The sequence below is a fragment of the Hippoglossus hippoglossus genome, chromosome 6 (assembly GCF_009819705.1).
Source record: "Hippoglossus hippoglossus isolate fHipHip1 chromosome 6, fHipHip1.pri, whole genome shotgun sequence".
In the NCBI taxonomy this organism is placed as follows: Eukaryota; Metazoa; Chordata; class Actinopteri; order Pleuronectiformes; family Pleuronectidae; genus Hippoglossus; species Hippoglossus hippoglossus.
The window spans coordinates 14615714-14643271 of NC_047156.1; the positions used below are offsets into that span (position 1 = coordinate 14615714).

General features: G+C 40.9%; 2 protein-coding genes across 3 annotated transcripts; one reads left to right on the top strand and one right to left on the bottom strand.

Moving 5' to 3' along the window:
* Window positions 1–401: 401 nt before the first annotated feature.
* arih1 (ariadne ubiquitin-conjugating enzyme E2 binding protein homolog 1 (Drosophila)) lies at window positions 402–13282 on the top strand. 2 transcript variants are annotated; one of them, XM_034589245.1, is made up of 14 exons: window positions 402–880; window positions 4286–4353; window positions 4450–4597; window positions 6031–6123; window positions 6211–6266; window positions 6912–6978; window positions 7135–7241; window positions 7365–7407; window positions 7536–7607; window positions 8009–8139; window positions 8606–8663; window positions 10169–10432; window positions 11244–11356; window positions 11439–13282. In XM_034589245.1, the coding sequence occupies exons 1-14, from the start codon at window positions 593–595 to the stop codon at window positions 11521–11523; spliced, it is 1593 nt and encodes a 530-aa protein (XP_034445136.1). In that variant the 5' UTR covers window positions 402–592; the 3' UTR covers window positions 11524–13282. The 2 variants fall into 2 exon arrangements, with proteins under 2 accessions (XP_034445136.1, XP_034445138.1); XM_034589247.1 differs by having other exon boundaries at window positions 403–880; window positions 10172–10432.
* Window positions 13283–15015: 1733 nt separating this feature from the next.
* c6h15orf39 (chromosome 6 C15orf39 homolog) lies at window positions 15016–25411 on the bottom strand. Its single transcript, XM_034589244.1, has 3 exons — window positions 25125–25411; window positions 19022–22232; window positions 15016–16366 (listed from the first exon to the last, which is right to left on the bottom strand). Exons 2-3 carry the CDS (start codon window positions 22188–22190, stop codon window positions 15300–15302), a joined length of 4236 nt encoding a protein of 1411 aa, XP_034445135.1. The 5' UTR covers window positions 22191–22232; window positions 25125–25411; the 3' UTR covers window positions 15016–15299.
* Between the last annotated feature and the right edge of the window lie 2147 nt (window positions 25412–27558).

Sequence of the window (27558 nt, forward strand, 5' to 3'; positions counted from 1 at the left end):
GTGCATCGTCGCTATCATGGAGTTATTCACCATCTTATGTAGAATTTAAGGCAAGGATAAAAATCTGCAGTTTTCCTTTGGTTTATCACAGTTTACACAGGCACAGTATCAGTCACACTGTAACTGGGAATACAGTCTTTGAGTTCTAACCTATCCATAGACACCAAAAGATCATGCATATGGGTCTGATAGAGGTGGAGCTTTTCTTGGTTTATTTTGAGTCCAACCCCCCGAGAGCTAACTAACTATCTAATAAACTTTCATAAACCATTATATATCTCATCTGCCTTAAAACAGTGTGGCATCCAAAGCAGCTGCCTTCACACAGTGTGGCAAGAAAGACAGCTGCCTTTAAACAGTGCGGGGCCCAAGGCAGCTGCCTTCACAAATCAGTGGCAGTTGGTGTTGACACCGGAAGTGCCTCTCGAGCTACCGCTGCCACGATTTGAGCTTGCCCTTACTGTGTTATTTTCGCTGCAGCTGAAAACAGGCTCGGATAATTTTGGGGTTTCTCGTATTGTTCCTCGGTCGACATCCCACACACCGTAGAGCCTCTGGTGTGCGTGTCGCGGGTTTGATAACCACCCCAGGAATGGACTCAGACGAGGGTTATAACTATGAATACGACGACGAGGAGGAGGAATGTAGCGAGGACAGCGCCGAAGAGGAGCCCGAGGACGACACCCTGGAGCTCGGAGAGGTGGAGTTGGTCGATCCCGTGGTGGCCGGTGGGGATCGAGACGAATGCGGCGAGACCGGCGGAGGCAGCCACGGTCCCGGCGAGGAGGAGGAGGAGGACTACCGCTTTGAGGTTTTGACCGCCGAGCAGATCCTCCAGCATATGGTGGAGTGTATCAAGGAGGTCAACGAGGTCATCCAGGTGGGTATTTTGTTGTGTCAGTGGTAGGAAAGACCGGGGTCCGGGCTTGGCTGAAGCGTAAACAGGCCGTGGACGTTAGCTTAGCCGTTAGCATGGCAGGAGTAGTTTACTTGCTGGAAGTTGGCAGCTTCAGTGACCCGATTTACAAAGGACAAAAATATATATTTTTTCCTAATATATCCCCCCGTTTGTGTGCGTATTCATTGAAACCAAGACGTGGACCACTTTAAATTTGCACATTAAAGCAACCATTTCTAAACGCATAGTGTTCCAGGAAGTAGTCTCATCCCTATTGAGAAGTTGGCAGTAACGGTTGCTAAGCTAATGATGGCTCGCAAGTTAGCTAGCTTGCTAACTAGCCAGCTGTAACGGTTTAAGTAGCACCTGGCTTTAAATGCATTACGTCTCCAATTAGGTCACTGCCAAGTCGTGCCGGATGACAACTGAGGTGTGTTAGTCGAGCAGATTTAAACTCAACCTTAAGAAATGTACAGAATCGAATGTCCGTGGACGTTATTCTAGTGTTGGACGAAAGGCTTGGTCATCGAGTTGGTTAGCAAGTTCCATGCTAGGTGACTTGCGTTTATGTTAACAAACTATTCCATGGCGACTCTTCTAGTAAAACTGCCGGATAGGTGGATCTTACGAACACATTGAAATCTGTTGACCATTAAAGATCAGATTTGAGGAAGGGGGGACTCAATGGAGTCCTTCAGGTTTGCGTTTACTTGATGCCTCCATTTCCTTTCCTTTAGCTTCACTTGGGAACAGAATAAAATGGAAAGTGCTCTTGATAAATCTGTCACTTTTTACCATTGCAAGAAATCACGTTGCCTTCAGCGTGTATTACATATATGTGAGTGTCCCCATTCACTAGGGAGAAGCCCATAGAAGTAGATTATATAAATTGTAAGTTCTGTGGAGACACTGCAGCCACATGGGAGTTATTTCTATAGCAGAAAGAACATACATCGTGATTCTGCTATAAATAGTGTTTATGTGTAACTCCTTTTTATTTTCAGGTTTTTGCAACACTAACTAATAACTAAAAACAGATGTCTGTGTTCTAAATTAAAGTTGTGAGTGTGGAATATGTGACAAGATAGTTAACCTCACTTGAATGTTATTTTCTGGTCTCTTGTGACTGTGCATGTGAAGAGGTTTTGCCGCTGTCGGGAAAGATAACTCAGTACAGATAAACATCACCACAAACTACAGCCCCTAAAAATGACTATGGAATTAAATCGGCACCTCACCAATTCATTACCAACACAAAATGTACATTATAACATTTATTTCAGTGCTGTCATATTGGATCAGTTTTAGCTTGGCGTTCCTAATAAACAGTCATTTCAGTATGCTGTCACACTGTCATACGTTATGGAGACATAGACACTAATGTCATTATTGTTTTTTTAATATCTTATTTAAACTCTAGATGTTTTTATTTAAGAAAAACTGAAGGCTCTATGAAGTGCTTTGAATTAGTATATTTCCTATTGACAGGTGCATAGTGAGAAAGTATTTGGTCATTTGAATTTATTTGAAGATTAGTTTTGATTATTTACAGGTTTACTGAGCTTCAACGCTAATAATCATTGGCAAACAACAGAAAACATTCAGCTGCAGTCTCACATTTTCTAGCTGGCACTGATCATTGCTGTTGCTGCATTGGTTAAAATTAGAAACGTGCTGCTGGTTTGTTTTATCAGTTGTAACTAATCAACTCGATAACGGGCCTGAATTAAACTTGTCTGTTGTCAGTCTGTCTGCTCTCTGCACACAATTGTCTCTGCTTGTCAAAGAAGACACAACCACCAGACTGTTTTGTGGGTTCCAGCTATTCCAACAGAGTGACACATCTTCGCGTTTCACTTCATGTCACTGTCTGAGATGGCACTTTTCAAATATATATCATATCAACAAGTTAAGCTTGCAGACATACTATTTTCTGTGACAACACACAGAAGCTAGAACGTGTAGAAGAGCATATGACAGCACTGACTCAGAACAATATAACATTTTTACAGAAACACAACTTGTTTTTCTCCTGATGATAATTTTTCAGCTTGAATGGATGCCACAGCGAAAACCACCAGCTCCACTCATCATTAGTCACACATGCAGGTCAAGAGTTAAACATATAATTGAGTATTTGTGTTGCTCCTGAACTACGAAACTGGTGATAGGAGCACATATCTATTGTATCTCGGCAATATTATATGGACCTATAGAATATATGCTAAGGTACACCAATGCTCTTTTTGTGGCTCTTGTTGGCCAAGCACTTTACTAAGATACTTTATGTTGGGTTTTTCTTTTAATTTAAACTATCAGGAGAGAGTAGGTTTGTACAGTTAATGGTGTGGTCAATAACTAGTGGTGTGCATAGAGAATATGCAAATCCAGCACAAATCCACCAACTTCACTTTAAAATGTGCCACTTGCTAGCTGAAAATTTCCATTAGTGACTTTCAGCTGACTCCGGCTTCAGGTAGTAACTTCATTAATTCAGCAATATTCAGTATTCACTGCCTTCATTAGTGTTCACATAATATGTTAAGCCACGTATGCACTGAAAATACGCTACGTACAGTGTAATGCAATTGTGTTTGTGACATTATCTTTATTTGCAGCATCACCAATATTTCAGGGCTGTACCGTATGGTGTGCTTCTGTAATGGTGAACCATCATATTAACATTGTAGAAACCATGCTACAAATACAAAATGATAATTCAAATGGAAATTTACTCAGGACTAGTTAATTTTAAACCAGAACTTGGGCAGAAATGGATCCGATGGAACCTTTTACATTAAATGTGTCCATTGACATGGTTCACTTTAGTTTTTTGTTGCACTTAGAGTTCAGAATTGCTTGACTTTCTATTAGGCTAATAGTACACTCCCAAAAAGTTATTTTTATGTATATTTCCAATAGACACACGTACTAAGGCCTCAGTTTCTCGCTGTACTGTGAACAGAAAAAAGATATCTGAAACTCTACCCTGCAGGGAATACTTTTTGTGGATTCATTTAGAAAATGTCTTCAGATGGTATCAGGCGAGTAGATTGAACGTTATGTCACTTAAGAGGCTGTCGTTTGTGATGGTATAGCAATGTATTTTACTCTAATGAATGATGTTTTAGATGTTTGTTAAAGCCAAACATCATACATGGGTGAATCGTAATTTGAGAACTATTAAATCTACAACTATTATAGGGGATTTCATTGACTTCATTTATTGTAATGTTGGACCAATCTGGTCTAACATTAGTCTTAATCGATATCTGAATTTGAGAGAGAGAGAGAGAGAGATCATCATCATCATCATAGGTTCCTCTTTGGCAGTAGTTGAATGTAAATTTGGGTTTATTTCTGATCAATCATTTGTCTCTCCTTCAGAATCCTGCAACAATAACACGCATCCTTCTCAGTCACTTCAACTGGGATAAAGAAAAGCTTATGGAAAGGTATCAATCTCTGCATTAAAATTTTTTATTTGTTCCCATTGTTCTACTGTCTTAATGCTTTTTTTAAATTCTGGTTTGTTTTTTTCATTTATACAGGTATTTTGATGGTAACCTGGACAAGCTTTTCTCTGAGTGTCATGTCATTAACCCCAGTAAGAAGCCTCGGATCCGTCCTCCAATCAACACTAGATCATCGGCACAGGACATGCCATGTCAGATATGCTATCTGAACTTCCCCAACTCTGTGAGTCCTGTAATGACACTTGTATTACGCTGCAGGAGCTGAACGTGTGCTCAGTTGCAAGTTGTCGTTTTATGAGATTATGTTGAATTATTAGATCATTTATTTGTTTGTTTTTTTGGCACAATAGCACAAAGAGATTTGCTTTTAATTTGTTTAATTTAAAGAGTCCCCTAACTGACGCATTGTCACAGACCTTTAATCTTATTTGGTTAGTTATGTGTTATTTAACCCATTATCTATTATGAAGAACCAGGATTATTGTCTTCTGACACCTGTGATATACAGATATCATGTAACTTAAAGGTAATTGATTTAACTCAGTATTCAATACTGTGGGTTAGATTTATAAACAGCACTGTGATTGATTTTAGTTTTCATGCTAAAAGTAAAGTATCAAAGTATTTTTTGGGCCTTTTTTTGACCTGCTTTTTCAGTCAGGGTTACAATTGAAAAATGTCAAGGCATGCCAGATGATAAAAATGCTTGAACAGTAAGTTGTTCCAATTGTAAGTAAAGATTGTTAATACAAAAACAATTCGGGAAAAACTGTGTTTATAAGTGTTACATAACTGTTGGAAAGTTTAATGCTTCTATTTCCATCTCACTTAGAATTACTTGAACAGCTGTTTAGTAGCAATGCTATATGATTTCAGCAGGAAATAGCAAAGGATTGTGTTTCTACCAATCATAGCAAATGATTGGTAGAAATTATAAACTTTATTGAGCCAGCTCTTCTCCACTCTGTGCCACTCACTGCTACATCTTCCATGTACACTCAAAATTGGTTTAAAAAGTAATACAAGATTTTATGTGGACGTCGCCAAAAGTGCAGGGTGTCCATTATCCATGGGTACATACAATACTGTAATGTATGAAAAGTAGGAGGAAGTATAACTGTTGAAGAGGCATTCTGCTGGAAGTCACAGTTTTCATTAACATATATCTATATTCATGTGCATCATGTTTTGAAGCACATGGTTCCCTCCAATGACACACTCCTCCCTGGGAAACAATATTATTAAATCCTTTATCAGCAGAAGAAGCTTAAAGGTCAAGGTGAAAACAAATGTATGAGTGTATGGTTTCACTCATATAATACAGTGTATTATCTCAACAAATGATTCATTCATGAAGGAGCAGGTTTAGTGTATTAAATATTAAATTGTCAGAGAGAAAGCAGAAAATAATTATCCCACCCTTTATATTTTACTAAAATAGTTTTACATTGGAGTTTGTAGCACATAGAATTATCCCTTTTTGTTGTAAAAACAGTTTGTGAAAACAAAGCTGTTTTGTTAACTCAAGATATTTTTTCTTTCAATAGCATCACTCTGACTATCCTGGTCACCAAAGTTCATATGCTTATAATCATGTGTCGCCTTGTTTGTCTTATCTGGAATCTCACTAGATGCTTCTCTCCTTCTCTCTTACAGTATTTCACCGGCCTGGAGTGTGGACACAAGTTCTGCATGCAGTGCTGGGGAGATTACCTGACCACCAAAATCATAGAAGAAGGAATGGGACAGGTACCCACTGAGATTTACTGAGATGTATTCAGTCATTTAAGTAAAAGCTGTCTGACTAATGATTTGCCTCCTTTGTTTTCTTCTCAGACCATTTCTTGCCCCGCTCATAGTTGTGACATTTTGGTTGATGACAACACAGTCATGTGAGTATCTGTTTTGTGCTTGTATTTGTTCCTATGTCTTTTTTTCATTTTGGTCAGCAATAATCAGCACGGGAACATTAATACGATTGTCCTTTAATCCGTCGTGCTGTTTTACAGGAATATAAACTGTAAATTGGATTAATTTGAACCTGACATTTCTCTGTCTTCGATCAGGCCACTGCTTAACTGCTTCACAGTACTTATGTTCAGCCTGTTGTCCAAAGAAACATACCTCCATATTGGAAGCATGGACACTAATCTCATGTACCAGCTTTTAAGCTGACAGTAATTGTCTTAGCCTACATTCTGATCTCACAAGCTAGCAAGAGACCTAAAAGTGTTTTCACTCATCAGTTAAGGGTGCAACATGCACTGACACACATGTTCCCCATGTCAACATATAATGTGCATGTTGTTCCAGAATAAGTAGCCTGCATCCAATCTCTTAGTTTAGTAATAATATAAAATGTGTTGTTGGTGCAATATTAACTCAAGGAAAAACGAAGCCCTAACAAAACTAACCCTAACCCTTTTTTTTGTCTGTTGCATTGCTGTTAAGAAGGTGCAATGTGCATAAAAGGTTTTGATCAGTTATCCATTTTCTGTAATGAAGACTAATTGTAATTGATTTTACTTTTCTTATAGGCGCCTCATAACAGATTCAAAAGTGAAGTTGAAGTACCAGCATTTAATTACAAATAGTTTTGTAGAGGTAAGCTTTGATTTGTTTTTCCTCCTTGAAATGGATATGAAAACTCAATTTTTAAAAAATTATTTTGAGTCATCAGACTATCTGTATGCACAACTTGTAAAAACATAGCATCCATGAAACAGAGTTTATATACTGTCTCTCATTACTTCTTTCAAGTGCAATCGACTGTTAAAGTGGTGCCCTGCGCCAGACTGCCATCACGTTGTCAAAGTCCAGTACCCAGATGCCAAACCAGTGAGGTGCAAGTGTGGTCGTCAGTTCTGGTACGAGAGCTTGTTTTAAAACATTGTGTATTAAACTATTGTGAAATGACTAACGGTACTTGACTGTTGACCATTTAACAGTGATTTTTGAATTTGACTTATTTTTCTGATCTGTTGTTGCAGTTTCAACTGTGGAGAGAACTGGCACGATCCTGTTAAGTGTAAGGTAAGTCAGCAGAGATCTTAGCACCTTCTTATCATCAGAAATATCTAAACTATCTCTTCATCTTGAGTTAAAATCAACATTTGCTGTTAACATGATTATTTCCTCTTTTCATTTTATTTATTTTGTAGTGGCTGAGAAAATGGATTAAGAAATGTGATGATGACAGTGAAACTTCAAACTGGATTGCAGCAAATACTAAGGTATGGAATCAACAAGGTCTGTTAGGTTTCCTCAGTTACTGGTTCATGATTGTAGAGAATCCATGCAATGGAATCAGAGAAATTTCAATTGTGGCAATACTGAAATGAGCACTACGGTGTTTTTAAAGGTTTTAAATCATGTATTACAGTCAAAAGACTTGTTTGATTGAATAATGTTCCAAGCTACTAGGCCTTCATTAATGTTTTGGACAAAACGTCAGACTTAGCGTCTTTAAAAATAAACATCTACTGTCTTTTAAGTAATTTTTAAGCATTTCTCTTAAATTCCTCTTTGCTTTTAGTGTTGTATATGTTTTATTTTTCCAGTTTTTTGTGAAAAAGAAAAAAAAACTTGCTCTCATGCAGCGATTTACAAAAATCATGATCCCCTCTCCTGACAGGAGTGTCCAAAATGCCATGTGACCATTGAGAAAGATGGTGGCTGCAATCATATGGTTTGTCGGAACCAGAACTGCAAAGCTGAGTTCTGCTGGGTGTGCCTTGGTCCATGGGAACCCCACGGCTCAGCCTGGTAAGAACTGAGAGCTTAGAGAGCAAATGAGTAAATTACTCTTCCCATGTTGGATTATACTTCAAGAAAGTCTTGATGGTGGCATTGTCACTTAAATTAAGAGCTTTAACTTTTTTTAAGTATGTGGAAAATAGATGATCGTAGGATATGTATATCCTTCACAGGTATAAATGCAGATGGTCATGCAATTTTATATCTTAACACATAATACATAAATGTAAACCAAGGATATGGTAATCATTTTTTCTTCTCCATCACAATTTGCTGTTTGCTTAATCAGCCCACTGTGGTTGTGTAAAACATGCCAGGAGACTGCAGGCCTATTTAAGCATTCAAGGAAATATGGTCTGGCTGGACTTAAATGAATAGTCAGCCGCTTGGCCAGCAGCCACTGTTTATGGAAAGCTCTCAACAGTAGCAGTGTGTGTTATCCTGCAAAACATTTTTAATGGTCGTATTGTTTCAGGTACAACTGCAATCGCTACAATGAAGATGATGCCAAGGCAGCCAGGGATGCACAAGAGGTAATTAATGATCCTGAAAATAATATTGAAAACATTAGCATACTGTTTATCTTTGATGTATATTTGCTACATAATCACTTAATATCAGTGTGCAGCATTCAGTCTTATTAAAAACATGTAACTTCCATTTATAAACACAGATGCAGCAGCACGCTGCAAGTATTGTTTCCATCCTTCTGCACTGGCTCACACGTGCACATTCATACAAGAAATCCAGAAGAAATTTATACAATTTGATAAATTCCAAAACAATCTGTTTTTAAATTCATCAGCTCCTTTTGTACAAAACATTATTACAGTGAATGCTGCTGTGTTGGCCTGAAAAGACATTGATGAGCCACAACATTAAATCCACCTGCTAAATATGTAGGTCTCGCCAAAGTACCTCTGAACTGTCAAAGAATTGAATGCACAAAATCTTTGAAGGTGTATCATAGTATCAGATTTGAATCTCGTGAATTTGGAAACCTATCCAATATCCAAGCCAACCATTCCTGAATAGTCTTTGCAGAGTGGCAGTGCAGGTTATCCTTGTTTAAGATGGATTTCCTTGCCATGAAGGGGTTTAATTAGTTTGAAACAATGTCAAGGTGGGTGGTACGTGTCAGGGTAACATCCACATGAATGCCACTACCCAAGGTTTCCCAGGTGAACATTGCTCAGAGCATCACGCCGTCTCCGTCGGCTTGATCTTTTTAGTTTTTTTTTTTCCCATGGGGCATCCTGTTGCCATCTCTTCCTCAGGTAAATGATGCACCCCGACGATCCACATGATGTAAAAGAAAATATGACTCATCAGACCAGGCCACTGTCCTCCATTGCTCAATGGTCCAGCTCTGAGCGCAATGTGCCCATTGTGCACAATTTCGGTTGTGGACTGATTTGCGGCTACACAGTGAGCTGTGATGCTGTGTGTGTTCTGACTGCTTTCTATCATAACCAGCATTTCTGCTACAGAAGCATTTATGTGGGATTTGACCACACAGGCCAGCCTTCCCTCCCCATGCACAGCAATGAACCAAAGGCTCCCATGACCTTGTCACCAATTCAGCAGTTGTCCTTTCTTTGTAGTCACTTTTGGGAGGTACTGACTGCTGCGTACCAGAAACCTCACTCTACACCTGACAGTTTGGAGATGCTCTAACTCTCATCTCGTGATCACAATTTGGCCCTTGTCACAAGTTGTTCAGCTCCTTACTTGCCCATGTTAATGCTTCCAACACACTAACTATAAGAAATGACTATTTACTTGCTGCCTAATATGTCCCATAATCAATATTGGTCACTTACTGCTTCAGTGCTTTGTGTGTTGTGGCTGAAAGCATAAATGTCTTTTACATCTTCAACAAACATGGTTAACTATCCCACACTGATAAATTATGTATTGCCTGAAATGTTTGCATTTTAAAATCTAGATGTTTAATTATATATTGCTGGTTATCCAGTACCTGTGAGCTAGACTGGAGTAAAAGTTAAAATTTCGTTCCATACTGTTTGTGTGTGAGCAGCGATCCAGGGCAGCCTTGCAGAGGTACCTATTCTACTGCAACCGCTACATGAACCACATGCAGAGCCTGCGCTTCGAGCACAAGCTTTATGCTCAGGTCAAGCAGAAGATGGAGGAGATGCAGCAGCACAACATGTCCTGGATTGAGGTGCAGTTTCTGAAGAAGGCTGTGGATGTGCTTTGCCAGTGCCGCTCCACACTCATGTTCACTTACGTCTTTGCCTTCTACCTCAAGAAGAACAACCAGTCCATTATTTTTGAGGTATGAGCAATATAATATTTTTAAATTGATAAGATTTATTTTAAATCTGAACTAAGCCCTGATTTTATACCAAAGAATCTGACTCAAAACTTAACAAGGAAAGCAGAAGCTTACTCATGTACTTTAATGGGCTGGAGGAAGCATACAACGTTTGATGATGTAATCAGTGACATCACCACACAAGGTTTGAAGTTGAGTGGTTGTCGAGTGAATCACTAATTGCTTCCAGAGCTTTCTCTACTTATAGTTGGGCACAGTAATGAAAACTATTATATATATATATATGACGACACTCTTGCTTCAGTCTTTTGAGATATAATTTTTTCAATTTTGGTCTAGCTCCGATTACATTTTAATATAACAATTGTAAAACCACTTTTCATCACACAAAATGTAGAATTTTGCTACAAAGCACAACACTATTGCAACACATAACAGAAGATATCATCCTACATATTATTAGGTTATCTTGCCAACATTACCTTTCTTCTAGTCTTATTCACACACACTCTTGACTCATTTGATCCAGTCAACATTTCTTTGTACAGTCATCATTTTTAGACGGATTATACCAGGATGTTCTGGTCACATTTCCATTCATGGTTCTGCTCTGGCAGCAGATCTACTCCACTGACGAAGACCAACACAGTCAGATGATTGTTGGGGGGGGGGGGGCAAAAGGGAAGAAATGGGCCCACGGTTCCTGTAGTCTAAGCTGGGCCTTATGCAGGACATCATGGATTACTGACATTTCTGGAGTCTGTGTTGGGACATAAACCAATATTGTTTGTCACTTTTTTTGTTTGAACAGAACAACCAGGCAGACCTGGAAAATGCCACTGAGGTGCTGTCTGGCTACCTAGAGCGGGACATATCCCAGGATTCCTTGCAGGATATCAAGCAGAAAGTACAAGATAAGTACAGGTCAGTAAAGGAGGAATGGTAATCCATGTCGTCCACTGTTTGTGCATTCTTGGACTAAAATGAGTGTCTCTTGTGTCTGTAGATACTGTGAGAGCAGGCGAAGAGTGCTGCTACAGCACGTGCATGAAGGCTATGAGAAGGACCTGTGGGAGTACATTGAGGATTGAGGACACATCCCAATGCAACGGACTCTTGAGTATCTTGACAAACTAGAGCGCTGATGCAATTTAACAGGGCAGCACTGGCCTTCTGCCGCCTTCCTTTGGCAAAACAACCACTTTTGCATCATTTTTCCTGGATTTGTTTAACAAAATCTTAAAAGTAAATTATATTTAAATAAAAGGTAGAGTAATAAAAAGAAAGTGTACTACAGTATTGTTAGCAACAGAGTGGAGTCTTGGGAAAGCAGAAAATCCATCTTAAACAAATACATCTTTTTGGCTTGTATTGTAACACCTGCCCTGAACTATCTTATTTTCCTCAGTTTTTTGCTTGTGAATCTTTTCTGTTTTGATTTTGACTTTTGTTTTCCCATTAGTGTGAAAATGTTTTCAACACAGCTTTAATTGTCCTGGCCATGTCTGCTATATGTGGTGAGATCCTTGTCTGGGTGGCTGAATGTTAAGAGGCTGATTGCAAAGGGGCAAAGACATTTCAGGGGGGTGAGGAGAAAAAAAAAATCATCAAAAGAACAAAATAGCAAGTCTGTATTTTTCAATTTGTAAATAGTCCATATGCATGGAAGTTAAAGAGCAAGAGTGGCACGTGTTTGCATAATTTTGAAATTTTGAAATATTTATTCTTTACCAATATTGATGAAGGTGTACTTGCCACGTAGGTTGAGTCTGTGTGATCCCTCCACAGTTTGGTCTTTGGCAATAAGGCATTCGCCCTATCATCCTCAGTCTCTTCAGAGCGGTGCACAAGTAACACCTTATCAGTGGATCTCAATGGGGACTGATGGAAAGGATTTCTCTTAGTTGCCAAGTGATCAGATAAAGGATTCCGTTTTACAGTACAAAGGAAAGGATGTACGCACCGGTTCCGTGCCCCTCTATTCTAACCGTTTGCTGTACCCTCTTAGTTGTTGTTAGAGGTGTTTAACATTTAAGAAGATTACTAATTATTTGCAAGAGCCAAACTGAGTGACATTCACTCTTTTTTTTCTTTTCTTTTTTTCTTTGCTTCTTTCGTTTTCTCTCTTCCCAACATGGCTTGGAGTAGCCCTCTTAAAGCATAGCTTGCACCTTGGGGATTGAAGGAAGGTAATACGAATGTACTGACAGCACAGCTTTGTAGTGCGGCTAATTGGGCTGGATCACTGTCAAACAGGGTCAGGCATTTGCATTACTCTTGCAGGGAAGACTTGGACGGGACGGGGCTGACGATGGCCGCGCCTCTTTGAAGCGATCTCTAGCCTTGCAGTGAGACTGAACATTGCTTTAAACAGAGCTACACAGATGGACTTGCGTGATTCTTTGGCAGATGAGGAATATAGGGCAAACTTTCAAAGGTTGTAGGACTGTTTTATAACGCTGATATGCTTTTGCATTAAAGACTATTTTTTTTTTTTCGCACATAGATTGAGGATTCAACATTGAAATGTCAGTGCCCCTCCAGATTTTGCATTGTTCTGTGTGGTGGTTGCTCTGGTTGTCAAGCTCTCTTCTTGTGGATGCTCGTCCATGTCTCTGGAATATGGCAGTCTTCACAAGATTGACTGGAGGGGACATGTATACACAGGCACTGATACAAGTCAGGAGATGACACCAAAGTGTCAGCCATCATTCAAACACATCCTTTACCCCAGTTTCCGATCTTTGGGGAATTCTCTCCCAAATGCTTCTTATGTGTTAAAACTCATTATTTTATCCTAGCAAATTATAAACTGTATTGTTTATTTGAATAAATGTCATGAGAAATCTCGTTTTTGGGAGTACTGTGTGAGTCATTAGAGTAGGTTTGGTCTCAATCATATTAAGAACTCAAACATCCATGATGCATTTCTGCGCTATGTATTTTGCGACTTAGTGTTCTACAGAACTAGATAGAGCTGTCTTCCAGAATAGCGTAAAAATTCAATTGGTAACTTATGGAATCATTCAGATTTTTAGGCTAAAATGTTTGCTTGTTTTGCACCACTTTTACTTTGCAGATTGTACCATAAACAATCAAGTGGTTGTTTGTTTGATGTCACTTTTTTGAATTTATTTTGTCTCAAGTCACAAACCAATGACACGAGCTGAATGGATGATATCCAGAAGATGGGCTCTTTTCACTAATCTGTCTTGCAGGTAACACAGCAGCTATCGCTACCATCATTAGACTAATACGCTCTCCAGGGCTCGCTCTGTTTTCATTGTGTCTGCTAGTATATAATAAACATGTCATAATGATTGAAGTAACAGAAGAAGCAGCTACTTACATTAATCTGAGACATCCAAAAACTTTTAATACTTTTCTACATATCTTTTCTTTATGCTATCAAAGGTGTTTTATTTCCTATTAGTGTAAAAATGTGGGAGAAATTAGTTGTCTGTTTTGGAGAAAATATTAAAGTGCAAAATGTTGCAAACATTGTTCTGCCACAGGTGGTTGTTTGATGATGGACGCGATGCTTTTTGTTGTGGCAGCAGCCATTTTAATTAAATGAAGGAAAAAAAATCTTTCTCCACAATGAATATTTGAGTTTTTAATCTGTGTCACATGTACAAGCTCTCCCATTCCCTGCAAACGCAGCAGCACTTTTGATGGTTTTAAAAAGGTTTTTTTGCAACTCAAAACTTTGCCACTGGATGGGGACAAAGACACGGTTTCCTTAAACGGTAATGTTTACAGAAGGAACGGCTCTTCTTTAAAGTGCTTTGTCATTTACAGCATGACAGCCACACTGATGTGGCGGACGAGAAAACTGACAGTCGTTATCTGTTGCGTGACAAGTTCAATGTTTTTAGCTGTGTAAGACTTAGTAATCACACCACATTAACGGTTTGAGATAAGATCGTACGGTCAGTGGTAACATCTGTTCGCTGTATATTTGATTGAGAACATTTTAGAAATCCTGTGCAACATGGTTTAAAGAACTTATGTATATGAAACTATCAGAAATGTGTATTTGTGAGAAGCCGTTTCAGAGAGAAAACATGGAATCACTGTTTATTTATCACAACAGTGAAAGAAATATAACAATTCAGTCTGCACAAGTCTTATAAAATGATACAAAAATTCAAAATAAAATACAATGAAGTGAAGACTTCAGGTTCACAGTGATTAAAAACACTGCGACATAACATCTCAGCAGCCTGCGTGTCGACAAAGACAACTTGAGCAGATCAGTACAGAATATGTGAAAGTCCGTCCAGCCTCAGTAACGCACATAACCACAATCATCAGGGTAAAACAACAAAGGCCCTCTGCTATCACGACATACAACACTGGCACTATTACTGTAAACCCATAAACACATGGCTCGCACTGTCTGACAGTGAATTTGCTGGTGTCTGTCGCACTAGCACAAAAGGGAGATACTATCGCCACTTTTTTTTATTTAAAGAGGTGGAGTTGGTATCTATGACTTAAGTCATATGCAAAACTTCACATATGCCTACTTTTTTATATATTTTTTTTGAATAAGGGATGTATGTTTTTAGTTTTTTTCATTATGGCTGCTGCCATTTCTGTGACAAACTTATTAGTTAATAAACCAGAGACACCGGTCAATGATAAGAGTTTAGGAACATGATGCTACATACGTCTTTAAAGAAGAATGTGCCCTGTGGCTCAAAAGTGACAAAGCTGACATACCAAAAAAAAGAATCCAGTCCAACTTCATTATTCACGAAGCCAATAAGGAAGATAATTTAAGGCCTATCAGCGAACAAACCAATTTCAATCTGCACAATCACCAAAACAAAACTGGCACAGTGACATTTGTATGACAGAACTAGTCAATTTTTAACCAGCCTTTTTTATAGTCTATCAGCAGTTCTAAGTAGTACTTCCACTCTGGCTCGCTGTCATACCTGACCTCAAATATAGTCTTCAGAGGGTTCGTGTTGGCCTCATGGACACGCAGCACCTCTCCTCTATACCACACTTCGGATTTGTCGTCTTCTTCATACAGATGGCGGATTCTCTTTCCCACCAGGTCTGGGTAGTAGGCCCTCTGAGCCATGTGCACGGCCGAACGCAGCACCCATCGCCTCCTGTGCTCAGCGCTGTGGCAGGCAGACAAGTAGGGACAGTATTTGATCTTCAAGAGGGATCTGTGTTTTCTTTTGGAAGAGCTGCGGAGGGGTCTTAAGGCGTGAGCGAAGCCACCAGTTCTCCTCGACTTGTGGGTCGCTTGGGGCGTCCTCTCGTCTCCCTCCAAACCCTTGTTTTTTGAGAGGGAAGGATTATCCAATGTCCCAGAGTCTGACACCGCTTGGTAGCGGGCCTTTTTTCTGTTGAGACCTTCGCTAAACATCCTTCTCAGTTTGAGAATCACGCCTGAGCAAGTCTTAGATCTGACCTGAGCCTTGGCTGGAACTAAAGACTTATGAGCAGGCTGCAGAACAGAGTATTGCTCCGTTTCCGTGTCAGTGGGAGACATAGAAAGCTCGTCCAAGGTTAAAGGACACATCCATGAATTCTCAGACGGTGGACTCAGTGGAATTAGTGAAGAATCCGGCTCTGCAACCACAGCGTCACTTCCTCTGTCCTTACTCGCGTCAGACGGACTGGCTCTCAAGTGTTTCTTGCATTCTTCTATTCTTACATTCTCTACTGAGTCGCCTGCTTCTTCCTCATCTGAAAAGCTGTTGTCCAGAAACCTGCGCCTGGAGCTGCTCTTTACCCTGCTTTTTGCTGTGTTAGTGTTCAAATGTAGTTTCATTTCCACGTCCTTTGGGTTTCTCTGGGGGCGTGACTCTGGGGGTGAGACCGGTGAAGTGCTGATGTCTGAAAACACTGGGGCCTCCTCACTACCGTCGTCTTTCTCCCCGTTAGCAGGATCGTCCATATCTAATCCTGCAACACAGGGAATAAAGAGAAGTCAAAACATTACACAAATGTGCCACATGTTTTTTAAAAAAAAACGGGAAGAGTTAAAGCTTGAATAGAATTTGGTTAGTGCGTATTTGGGCAGCAGGTCAGAGAAGGATGTTCACATGTTATTAATAAAAAAACAAAACATGGAGATAATCCCTAAAAAGCCAAGCTACCAACTACAAAATCCAACACCTCAGCACAGGTTGACAAATCGAGCTTATTCTGCACACGAGAACAAGGAGAAACCTGTTCTATTAATATCAGTAGATATGGTGACTGGATGGCAGAATCCCACACCATGAATCACCCTTTCTGAAGAGAGAGAGAGAGAGAGAGAGAGAGAGAGAGAGAGAGAGAGAGAGAGAGAGAGAGAGAGAGAGAGAGAGAATAGAAGTCTGCAGTGCGAGAGAGAGAGAGAGAGAATAGAAGTCTGTGGGAGGAAATGTGGAGGCTGGGGGGGGGGACTCAGCTTCTACAAGGGATGCCATCAGTCGAGGATAAAACAGCATTGAGTCGGGGGAAATGTTCAGGTACCACGGTCGAGAGCTCCCAAGCATAAAGTCAGCACTGAACAGAAACGTGATTAAACCCAATGCAGTTAGTTGCGATTCGCGTGTGCCAAATAAAATGAAAGCTGTCAAAGGACATAAAGTAAAAAGGCTAAAAGATAAAGGACAAGTCTGGCGATGCTCTACATTTCTCCCTGGTGTCAAGGAAAGCACCAAAAGATTGAATTGATCCTTCTCACCAGTTTTGCCTGTGCAACCAAAGACAAACATAACAGAGGCGACTGAATTCTGGTCTGATCTGCCCCTTCCGACGATAGCGTGGGATGTTACTGATCTGAACAGATTATCTGGCTAAAGGATCCTGTACTGTGAGGGTTTACAATCTTAATGTCAGCAACAGAATCGGCCTGATTCTAAATAGTAAACATGTTTGATATTTGCAAATCGAAAACAGGGAGGCCCAGCGGTAGGGCGAGTGAGCAGAAACCTCCCAATAGCCAATGAGAGTGAGCTGACCGGGAAGCGTCACCAACCACATGTTGCGTACTTGTGTTTAGAACCGAAAACATGGTGGCCAACAGTGTAAATACTTTTGGAATGGAATGATTGGTTTTATTACAGTCCTGCAAGGGCCACAGACAAGTTTTTTTTTTCCAGACGACTTGATTTATTATTGGCTATCAGGACATGAAAAGGACCTCGACAAATAACCAAATGATAATAACCAACCCTGCCTTGGAGATTTGAAATTTGTCTAGTTTGCAACAGGCATTATTTAACTGAGGATACTATACTGAGATAATTATGATCAGCATGGACTGTATTTTTTTTCTCCTGCAGCTTTAAATGCAAACTAACCAAATATTAAACTGAAAATAGTTAAAACTAACTAAAGATTCAGACGTTTCATTTGATTTGACTGTAACGAAACAGAACACCACCAGTCGTGTCCTTTAAACTCAGCGCAGATGGTGAAACCATGAGCACAATCTTCTGAAAACACAAAAGGGCTCAGAAACGTGCCAGTGCTCAGTCCGATCCTCTGTGCTGCAGAATGTCACTTCCTTCCTCTTGTGCTATGACCCAACAGCTGGACCCACACTCTGCACCCCTTCCCTCCACCAATCTATAACAATGTAATCATGCAGCTTCTTGTGATTGGTCATTGGCAGTGAGCAGAAATTGTTTGTGCTTATAAAATCAGGAAAAAAAAGCAAAGAACAGGAGATTGAGGGACAACATAAACAAAATTAATATACCTGGACTCTCTTTTGGACGTCAGGTGAAGTTGATTCTGTAAAAAATAAATGGATTTTATATTGAATATATATATATGTATTGAATGAATATGTTGCTCTGTTCTTTACAAGAAATGGCCAGTAATGCAGAAAATATGACTAAAAGGCAGCTGAAGGAAAACTAGATACAGCTAGCTGTCAAAATGTTTTATTCTAAAATCCAGGCAAATCTCTAAATCACACCCAAAGGGGATTTCCAAATATGTGCAGGGGAAGGCAGGACGCGCCGTAGTTTTGGCCGTCATGTTACACACACAGTGCAACAAATGATCACACTAAAGAAACACGTGTCAGGAAACAAGGATTTGTACGTGAAACAGCATCATATGAATCATTTCGATGTGTCTTGTGATCCATTATTAGCAACATTGAGAACAACAGACTGAACTTTTCACTCATGACTTCGATTTTTATGACTGCCAGACTAATAAACGGTACTTTACTGACAAAATCAGTTGCAGTCTCAACACTGAAAAGCAGGAGTAGTCAAATTGTAGTTAAAAAAAAGTTATTTGTGTCAGTTAAGTAAATGTTTATTCTCTTTTATTTCCTGGCTCCTTTACCAGCATTTGTTTGCTTCAGTGTGCGTCATTGGTGGTTGGTGTCCAGGACATCCCAGGAGGGGTAATTAACACAACTGTTGCTCGTTGTGTCTCCTGTGTGTGGCTTGACAGTACCAAGAGACTAAATGGCATTTTTACATCCCAGAGTGACATTAATATGGAAAATGGACAAATATATTTTTCAAAAAGACCATTCGAAACTGCCATTCCTTTTTTTTGGGGGGTTTAATAGGAAGAAATTCAGTAACTCTGAGATGCACTTACCCAGGTGTTTGCAGACACAAGCGTAATACAAGAGGTTGACCACGTCGGCGTAGATGTCGGGCAAGTGTTTGAGGGACATCAGCCTCCTGAGGCGGGAGGAGCAGGCCCGTTTGTGAAGCTGGATGAGGATCTTCTCTTCGGACAGCGTCGTGGGCCGAAGAGCCACTTTGTGCTCGTGCATGACCTGGTCGATGAAGCTGACCTGGACCATCGGGAACAGCAGCTCCTTCATCACCAGCATGGGCAGGAACACCGCCCCCGTCCGCATGACGTGCGGAAAAGGACAGAGCTCCTGGGTGGTGTACTCCTTCAGCCTCTCCAGGACCTCGTGGAGAGCCGACTTCATCTCCTCGTTGAGCCACACCTCTCGGGCTCTCGCACCCAACAGACACGACACTTTCTGGACTTTGGTAGAAGTGGCTGCAGGCTCCGTCAGCGGCAACTGGGACAACCAGGTTCTGAGATCCTGTTCTGAAGAGGCTGACACAGATTTTGATATTAGCTTGCAGAGGGAGTGATGTAACTCAAAGAAACGCTTGCGGACCGGCACTTGGGGATCTTGTTTTGGAATCATTTCAGTTTCTGGCTGTGCAGGTGGTTTCTCAGGTGGTGGAGCAGGGATGGAATGTTTCATATCAGGGAGAATGATTCTGTAGCTGGAAAGTTTTAAACACTGGGGAGGAATGTTTTTGAAATTGAGCTTGCTCTCAGGTGGCTGAGGTGGAGTAGTGGATTTGGATTGAAGAGTGGACACCTGCTCCTTCAGCGTGCTTGCATCACCCTCAGAATACGATCTCGTCGGTCGACTCAACTCAACGGTTTTTGACTCATCTGAAGTCTTGTTTTCATCTGCAACCGATGCTTCAATTTTGGGTTCACCTGGTTCACATTTCTTTATCACCAACATGTGCCCACAGTCAGAAGAAGTATCAGCCTCTTCAGGCTCTTGTTTGATTGTGAATTTGATGCAGTCCTTCTGACGAACAGGTAACTCTACTGTGTACGATGGATCGACTTGTTCCACTTTAATATCTTTCTGTTCAAAGGTTTCAACTACGGGCTTCCCTGTACGTGTATCTGGACAGATTTTTTTGGGAACGGGACAGACAACAGGCCGCTGTTCGTCTCCATCTGACTTTTTTGCTCTGAGGTCTGGCTTGGGCTCGGAGGACTGGACGCTTCTCACAGGAAATAGCACTTTAGAGACATGCAGGTACGCTTGGTACGGTGCCAGGCTGAAGACGTTGTCAATGACAGGCATAGGAGGAGAGAACGTCTTATTTCCTGCTTGTACGTTCTCCATTTCCATCCTTTGTCGTTTCTTCATGAGTCCCACCTCACATAAATCCCTACCCTCTTCTTTTATTTTGACAGGTGGCGATGGATGAGAAATGCTTCTCTTCAGGCAACCTTTAAGAACCGAGCTGCCTGAAGTAGACGTGTGGGCGTTGTCCTTATTTCCTGCTGCATTGGCAGGGGAATAAACAATTGTTCTGACATTGGCACTATTGGTTACAGCTGCTTGGATGCGATCAGCGCTGTGACTGGGAGACTGGGGCAGCCATGTTGCCGTGGAAATAGGATGCTGCGTCGCCTGGGCTTCGCAGGAGGAATAGTCCATGAGTCTTTTCAAGCCACCAGGTGAAAGGAGGTGTGGGTCCATGTGCCAGCTGGAGAGCGGGGGGAAAGGTCTGTTCACATTTATCATGGGAAGCGAGAGGCCAAGTTGGCTCCGACACCTGGTGGGACTGGTTAGATCCACGCCACGGTACGGTGAGTGGATTTGTGACTGGGCAACATGCAGGCTGCTGTTGGGATTGTCCTTATGTGGGTTGGCTGCAGAGGTTAAGGGGTGATTCATATGTTGTCTGGTTGGGGACAGATTTATGTCATTACTGTGAAAACTAGGCGATGCATGTGGCCTTTTTTGGGGCACTCTGATATGGCTTGCGTTTACATTAAATCTAGGGACTGCATAACACGGATATTCGAAGCCCTGCATGAAGGAATGATTTGGTAATGTTTCAGTGCTAGGCAAAGGAATTTCACCATTAAGTGACTGAGCCACGATGTAATGCTCCCTGGGGTTCGAGCTCGTGTGTTTGAGAATAACAGGGACATCTCTCTGCTTACTGCCCATGTTTTTACACCGTGTGCTGTTTTGTACCTCCTCATTTGTGTGGGGGTAGTAAAACACTGGGTGATGTGTTATCTGACCATATTTGGACATGGGAGAGCGTTCCTGATAAACCTCTGAGGTCATATGCTCGTATGGAGGATGGGAGGGGTATTGGCTGGGGTAGCCTCTAGGGGAAGACTGTAACCGTTGGCTCTGCTCGCTTAAAGAACCAAACAGAGTGCGAGTCGGGGTGCAGGGGTAACTGCTGTAGTTGGGGTCAATCACAGCAGGCAATGTCCTCCCTGCACTTGGACTGTACGTCTCCACACTGATCCTCTTCAGTGGTTCAGCACTGGGATCAAACTGTAAGCCTCTCTGCTGCAGCAGCACGTCTTGTGTCTTTCTCTGGACAGCTGGTCTTTCAGCGTAGTGAGCATCACTTTGCATCCAGTCGTGCTTGTATACAGGGTTTGGTATCCTCGGAGAGCCATGCTCCACGCTGTATCGGTGCCCTATCACGCAGCCCAGCTCGTTACAGCAGGGGGTATGTCTGTAAACTGGCTTCGGGATTGCGAGGTAAACAGAGTTTTCGGATGGAGGAGATGAATTCTCACCTCCGCTTTTTGGTTTCCTCACAACAGCTGTGGGGCTGCCCATCTCTGGACTTTTAGTGTATATGGTAAAGCCCTGTTTAACTGGGCTGTGGCACAGGGAGGAAGAATGAGAATGGCGTTCCTCTGGAGAACTGCTGTCTTGCCTGTAAAATATGCGGTTTTGTCCCTCCATGCCAGAGAGGTGACTCATAGGACTTCGGCCATCCAGCAGCGAGGTCTTTGAGCTGCTCCAAGGTGGAGTGAATCCTGCTCCGTCTTTTCCTCTGGGGTCATATGTTAAGTAAGCCCCGCTGTACTGCAGCGTCCGCTTATCCAGGAAGCCAGACATATTTTGCGGCTTTGACAGATCTGTGGCTGCTGTAGTCCCGTCGAATAAAGGCATCTTGCTTTGAAACGCTGGGCCGACGAGGGTATGTATGGCCTGGCTGTTCATCATGTTGCAACTTTGTTGTGATGGTGCACGGATGTGGCTCCAGATCTAAAAAACAGAAGAAAAAAAACAATTACACATGGGCATAATTATTTTTTTGTGTTTTGCTAGATTAGTTCAAGAGATCTGTCTCTTGCATTAGCTGGGATACACCCACGTCATTTCACATGAGGGCAGAATACATAACAGAAAAAACCCCACTCATTATTGAACTACTAGCTTGAGGCCTTTTCGCAACCTTGTGGCTTTGCATGCATCACACGTACGTCCTTATCAGTTCATACACACTGGTGGTGACATCCATCTATGTTCCCTTCATAGACACATACGGTCAGTGATGGTTTAGGGCAGAATGTTACCTAAAGGAAAGGGACGACCCATTGTCCCTTGGAAGACATTGGTTGGATTAAAGAAATACGTGGGTTTTTCCTGGGTTCAATTTACAATAGGTCATTAATGTCAGCTACATTCTTTACGATCAGCACCATATAATAAAAAAGGTTATATTCAATACAGTGGATATACATTTTATAAGATATATTCAATTATGTTTGAAATAACTAATAATTCAATAACTAAGTGGAATCGCAACATAACAGAAAGCTTCTTCCTATAGACAATTCAATAATGGAGATAGTGAGGCAAAAAATATGTAATCCTGAAATGTATGTTTCTCTGCCATATGTACACATAACTGTGTCTATGTTATAAAGATACGACAATGACACTTACTTCAAATAGTTCTCATGTACATTTTTATGTTGCTACAATTTTGGTCCTATGAAAATGACTTGGAATTTGATATAAAATTCTTTTGACCAAGGTTCAATTTCACTTTGATCAAAGCAGAAGTTATCACCTGATCAGACATGTACTGGTCATCCTGTGCTGGTCCTGAGACTCAGCTCGACACTTCCTACTCTGCATTTTATTACCAAACAGTTCATTTTTAAACACACACCACTCTGCAAAGAAGTAACTATTGTTTTCTTTTTGAATTAATGTGCTGATTATTTTGTCGCTCAGAATTTTCCAGAACACACTGTGTTGTCTTCTGATGTTGGTTTGTCTGACAAACAGTCTGAAGCCTAAAAGTGGCTGGAACCAGTTAATAGTTGAAAAGGTTTTTGAAATGATGAATAACTGTTCAAAATAGCTGCTGATTAATTATCTACAGAGTTTTTTTTTCTCCATTGATTTTCTTTGGTACTTTGGTACTTTAAACAAATATCATACAATACCCACTACATTTACTATACAAATATTTGCAATATCTAGAAAGTAAAATAAAAACATAAAAAAGAAATGCAACTTCTCTGAGCTAAGATACAAACGTGAAACTTTTCCACGACTTTCATCTCTCTTGTTGTGCAGCTGAAGTTATTATTAAAATGACACATGTGTTAAGTCCTGTTAATAGATGTTTGTGCTGCTGCTGGTCTCATATTAGTCTCTTGAAAAACTTATGGGAAATTAGTATATGTCAGACAGTATTCATTCATTCACAAAACTGATTATTTGTTAAGGGCTGCGTGGGGGCAGGAGTCCATTCGAGCTGACCCATGTATATACACTGAAGTGGAAATAAATACATCTGTCCCTGACTGTGCCCCTTCTATCTATTGATTTCTGTGATGTTTTGAATGCCCTTGAACTGCACATTGAACCTACCTCTGTGTAGGAAATGTGCTTTATAAATTAAACCGACTTCTCCATGCGTATCTCCCAATTCTGGCTTTTCCCACGGGCACGTGAAGGCAGCGCATGTTATCTGACAGTGTGTCAGCTTGTAGGAGGAGAAAGAAAGATGACCTCATCACGTGATGAACTCATAACTCTGCCACACAAGAATCTGCAAGAACCGGCCAGGCAACCAGACTGCATACTGAATTTATGTATTGTTAATATATTGGCTCCTCTCCCTATCTCTCCCGAAACTAAAATCATGGCCTCTGAGAGAGGCACATTCAAAAGGATTGGCATGTGCCAATTTTAAATTTAGATCTAATTAACATGTGAGCAAAATACGTATGAACTGAAATAGTGATGATATCTGTGACACCTCTGGAGTTCGCCGCTCTGACAGAAACCCTCGTTAAGAGTGAATCCAGTGTGATGGTGAGAACACAGCAGTCCTGCCAGATGTTATCAGCTCATCCTGTTGACACCTTTCAGAAGAGAGAGATGGCTTATCTGCGCACAGCGAAGACATCTGCGGCTTTTATGTCTGTGGAGGAAACTGCACGTAAAGGTGTTTGCAACCGACTATGTGTGTGCGCGCATGTGTGTGTGTGTGTGTGTGTCTGTGTGCGTGCGTGCGTGCGTGCGTGCGTAGGCGCGTGTGCTCCCAGATCTGTGGGGGCACGCTGGGCTGATGGAGACTTCCGAGAGCAAACCGTCCAAACGCACAAACCACGTGGGGGGAAGAGCGAGTGGGAAAAACTTCATTTCCCTGCAGCCTGTCTTTTAAAAACGTTCAAAGCATTAATCTGATTACAAATGAAGACGTCCAGGTCCAAGGAGGATGTCAACACGTTCTCATGAAATGGTGTCAAGATTGACTCAAAATAAAAAACGGAACTTCCAAAAAGTTTCTTGTCAGCTTCTTTTGACAGACAGACAGGTTGTAGAAGACTGTATACGTGCTGACCAGGAGTAAAAACACATGACATGTACTTTCCTTAACAGTGTCAAAACAAATAAAAGGAAGACAAAGATATTAATGATTAAAAGTAGAAGAAGTCATTCCCATATAAGCTGCGAAAGTGCCATTTCCACACGATTAGAACTGAAACCAGGCTGTGCGTAAAAACGCAACCTGGATACAAATGTTTGCCACGGACGCATTGACTTGTATATTGAATAGTCCTCTTTCGCAATCTGCCGCAGGTTATCTGCCTCACATGAGCGGCTCTGAGCGGTAAATCAAACTTTTCTTACCTCGCTGCTGTGACGCCAAAAGGTGCCCTCCACAAAGACTCCATGAACCACAGCTGCTCAGGAGAAGAAGTGAAACAGTCCTACAGCCTATGGTCCGGTGTCTGTCTCTGCTCGCCACACAGTGGACTTGGGTCAGGCCCGGATGCGCCAGAAGAAGAAAAAAAGAATCGTCCCTGTATGAAGAGAGAGAGAGAGGGAGGGAGAGAGAGCGAGAGAGAGAGAGAGGGAGGCCTGGCACGGGGTGTGAGGCTGGAGCGGCGCGTCCTGCGTCCACGCTGCTGCAGGAGAAGTTAACAAACTGAGGAGAAGACAAAAGGGAGGAGGAGGAGGAGGAGGATGGTCTTTGATCAATAGGCGGAGTCACACCCTCTGTCTGTTTTCTACTCATGTGATGTTTTTCCTGCTGCTACACTTTCTCAACTGTATTGGCTCGATCCACTGCTGCTGACGCCAAAACAAGACTCATTAATGAGTCATGTTTATGATAATTCCTTGACATGTGAAACAAGGTGTGGGCTGTTGTTTTTCGTTTTTACAGTATTTTCTGTTCCCAAACAAGAAACAGCCTCTTGTCCTTAAATCTTCAGGGTCATTGTTGTGATACATTTGTAAAACTGGACTTCTTCATAACCACTGATGGGATGTAACAAGGCACATTTATTTCATTCCTGTACTCGAGCACATTTTTCATGTATCCTTACTTCTCTTGAGTAGACTTCTGATGGGGTACTTTTTACTTTTACTCCATTACTTATATCAGCAAATTTCTGTACTTTCTATTCCTCTACATTTTTACAAAGCATTGTGTGAAACACCTAAAATGGATCAGGCCATCACCAAGACTCTTAATATGACAACACAAGTCATCTGCAGCGTTCTTAATACTATGACATGAGTCTTGAATTAAACAATATATAGTAGGCACAGTTAATTATGTAGTAGACCGTTGCATTAGCAAATAGGCTAGTAGTATTTATACCTTTAATACTTTCAATACTTTATATTTTAAAGCAAGTACTTACATATTTTTACTCAAGTAGAAAAGGTAATGTAAATCTTTACAGTTTTACTTGAGTAGATTTGTATCTATTTATTTGTTCTTATACTTAAGTAAAACGTTTGAGTACATGTCTCCGCCGAGGCCCAATAGTCCCCTCATGAAACCACACATAAATCCACTGGATCCAGATTTTACGATTTGAATTATTTACTGATAAATCAAGGAAAGCGTGGAAAAACATTTATGTCGCAATGTTTAAGAGATTGAAAAATAATTCCTGGATCTGCTCCCTGACTTGTATCTGCGCCCAAACTAAATGGGTTCTCTCCGGACCCACACTGCATCCTTCTGTCCAGTAGTTTTTTTTACATAATCCAACTAACCAACAAACAAAAGGCCAGGGGTGAAAACATAACCTCCTTGGTGGAGGTAACTTTATATTATTACAACAGGAGGTCAATTAAAACACCATTAAGTATCACAATGTCATCAGTGAGTTCCATTAAGATATCATTAGGACAACATGATACATGGAAATGCTTAATATAACATCAGTAAAATGACATTCAGAAATATATGGATAATCATGATACCATTAGTTTGGACAATGAATGGGCAGACACCATTTTAAAATGACATGATGGAAATGATTTTGAAAGGAGTAGGTGGAGATCTCTCGCAGTATAAAAGCGAATCCTCATTTCAGGTACCAGCTCAAGGTTTATTCGAGGAACCTAACAAACTCCACTGAGACAAACTCTGCAGTGAACTTCTTTGAGTCGTGTGGATACTGAAGGAGCAGGTTTCCGACACGGTGTTGGAGCAGGACTCCGCTCTGAGATTCTGTGACCCAGCATCATCACACATATGAAATAATGTGATATCACCCTCATTTTTTCCCTCCATGGAGATGTAGTGGAAAAATAACTAAGTGTGGTTGAAACCTATTTTGTAGTTGAAAAGTAAGTTTTTGCAGACCTGTCTAAATACTTTTATGACCGGAACTGTTTATGATCTGAACTTTTATGACCTGAAACCTTTAGGACCATTTTTATCACTTATTTACTCTCCAAAGCACTGAATTTATGTCTGCTTTATCTTCAAAGGAAACATGTAAATCGGTTTTCTTTGTTTTGATTCCTGTGTCAAACTGCGCCTACAGAACCAGTCTGAACATGCTCAGACAAACAGCCTTAGTTCTCCTATATAAGATCCTTGCATTTGACTGTTCTGCATCTTTACTCTGAGATCCCTGTGACTCTCTGTGTTGATCCTTTCTGCAGAAAGCCCCTATTCAAATACACAAAGACAAATTTGGTGTTCCAGCCTCTTGTCTTGTCAGATTTCCATCACAGAGATTATCATTGGAAATCAGGGTTTGCAGCAGGTTTTAAATACATCCCTTAATTTCTTCATCACATATCCACTAATTGT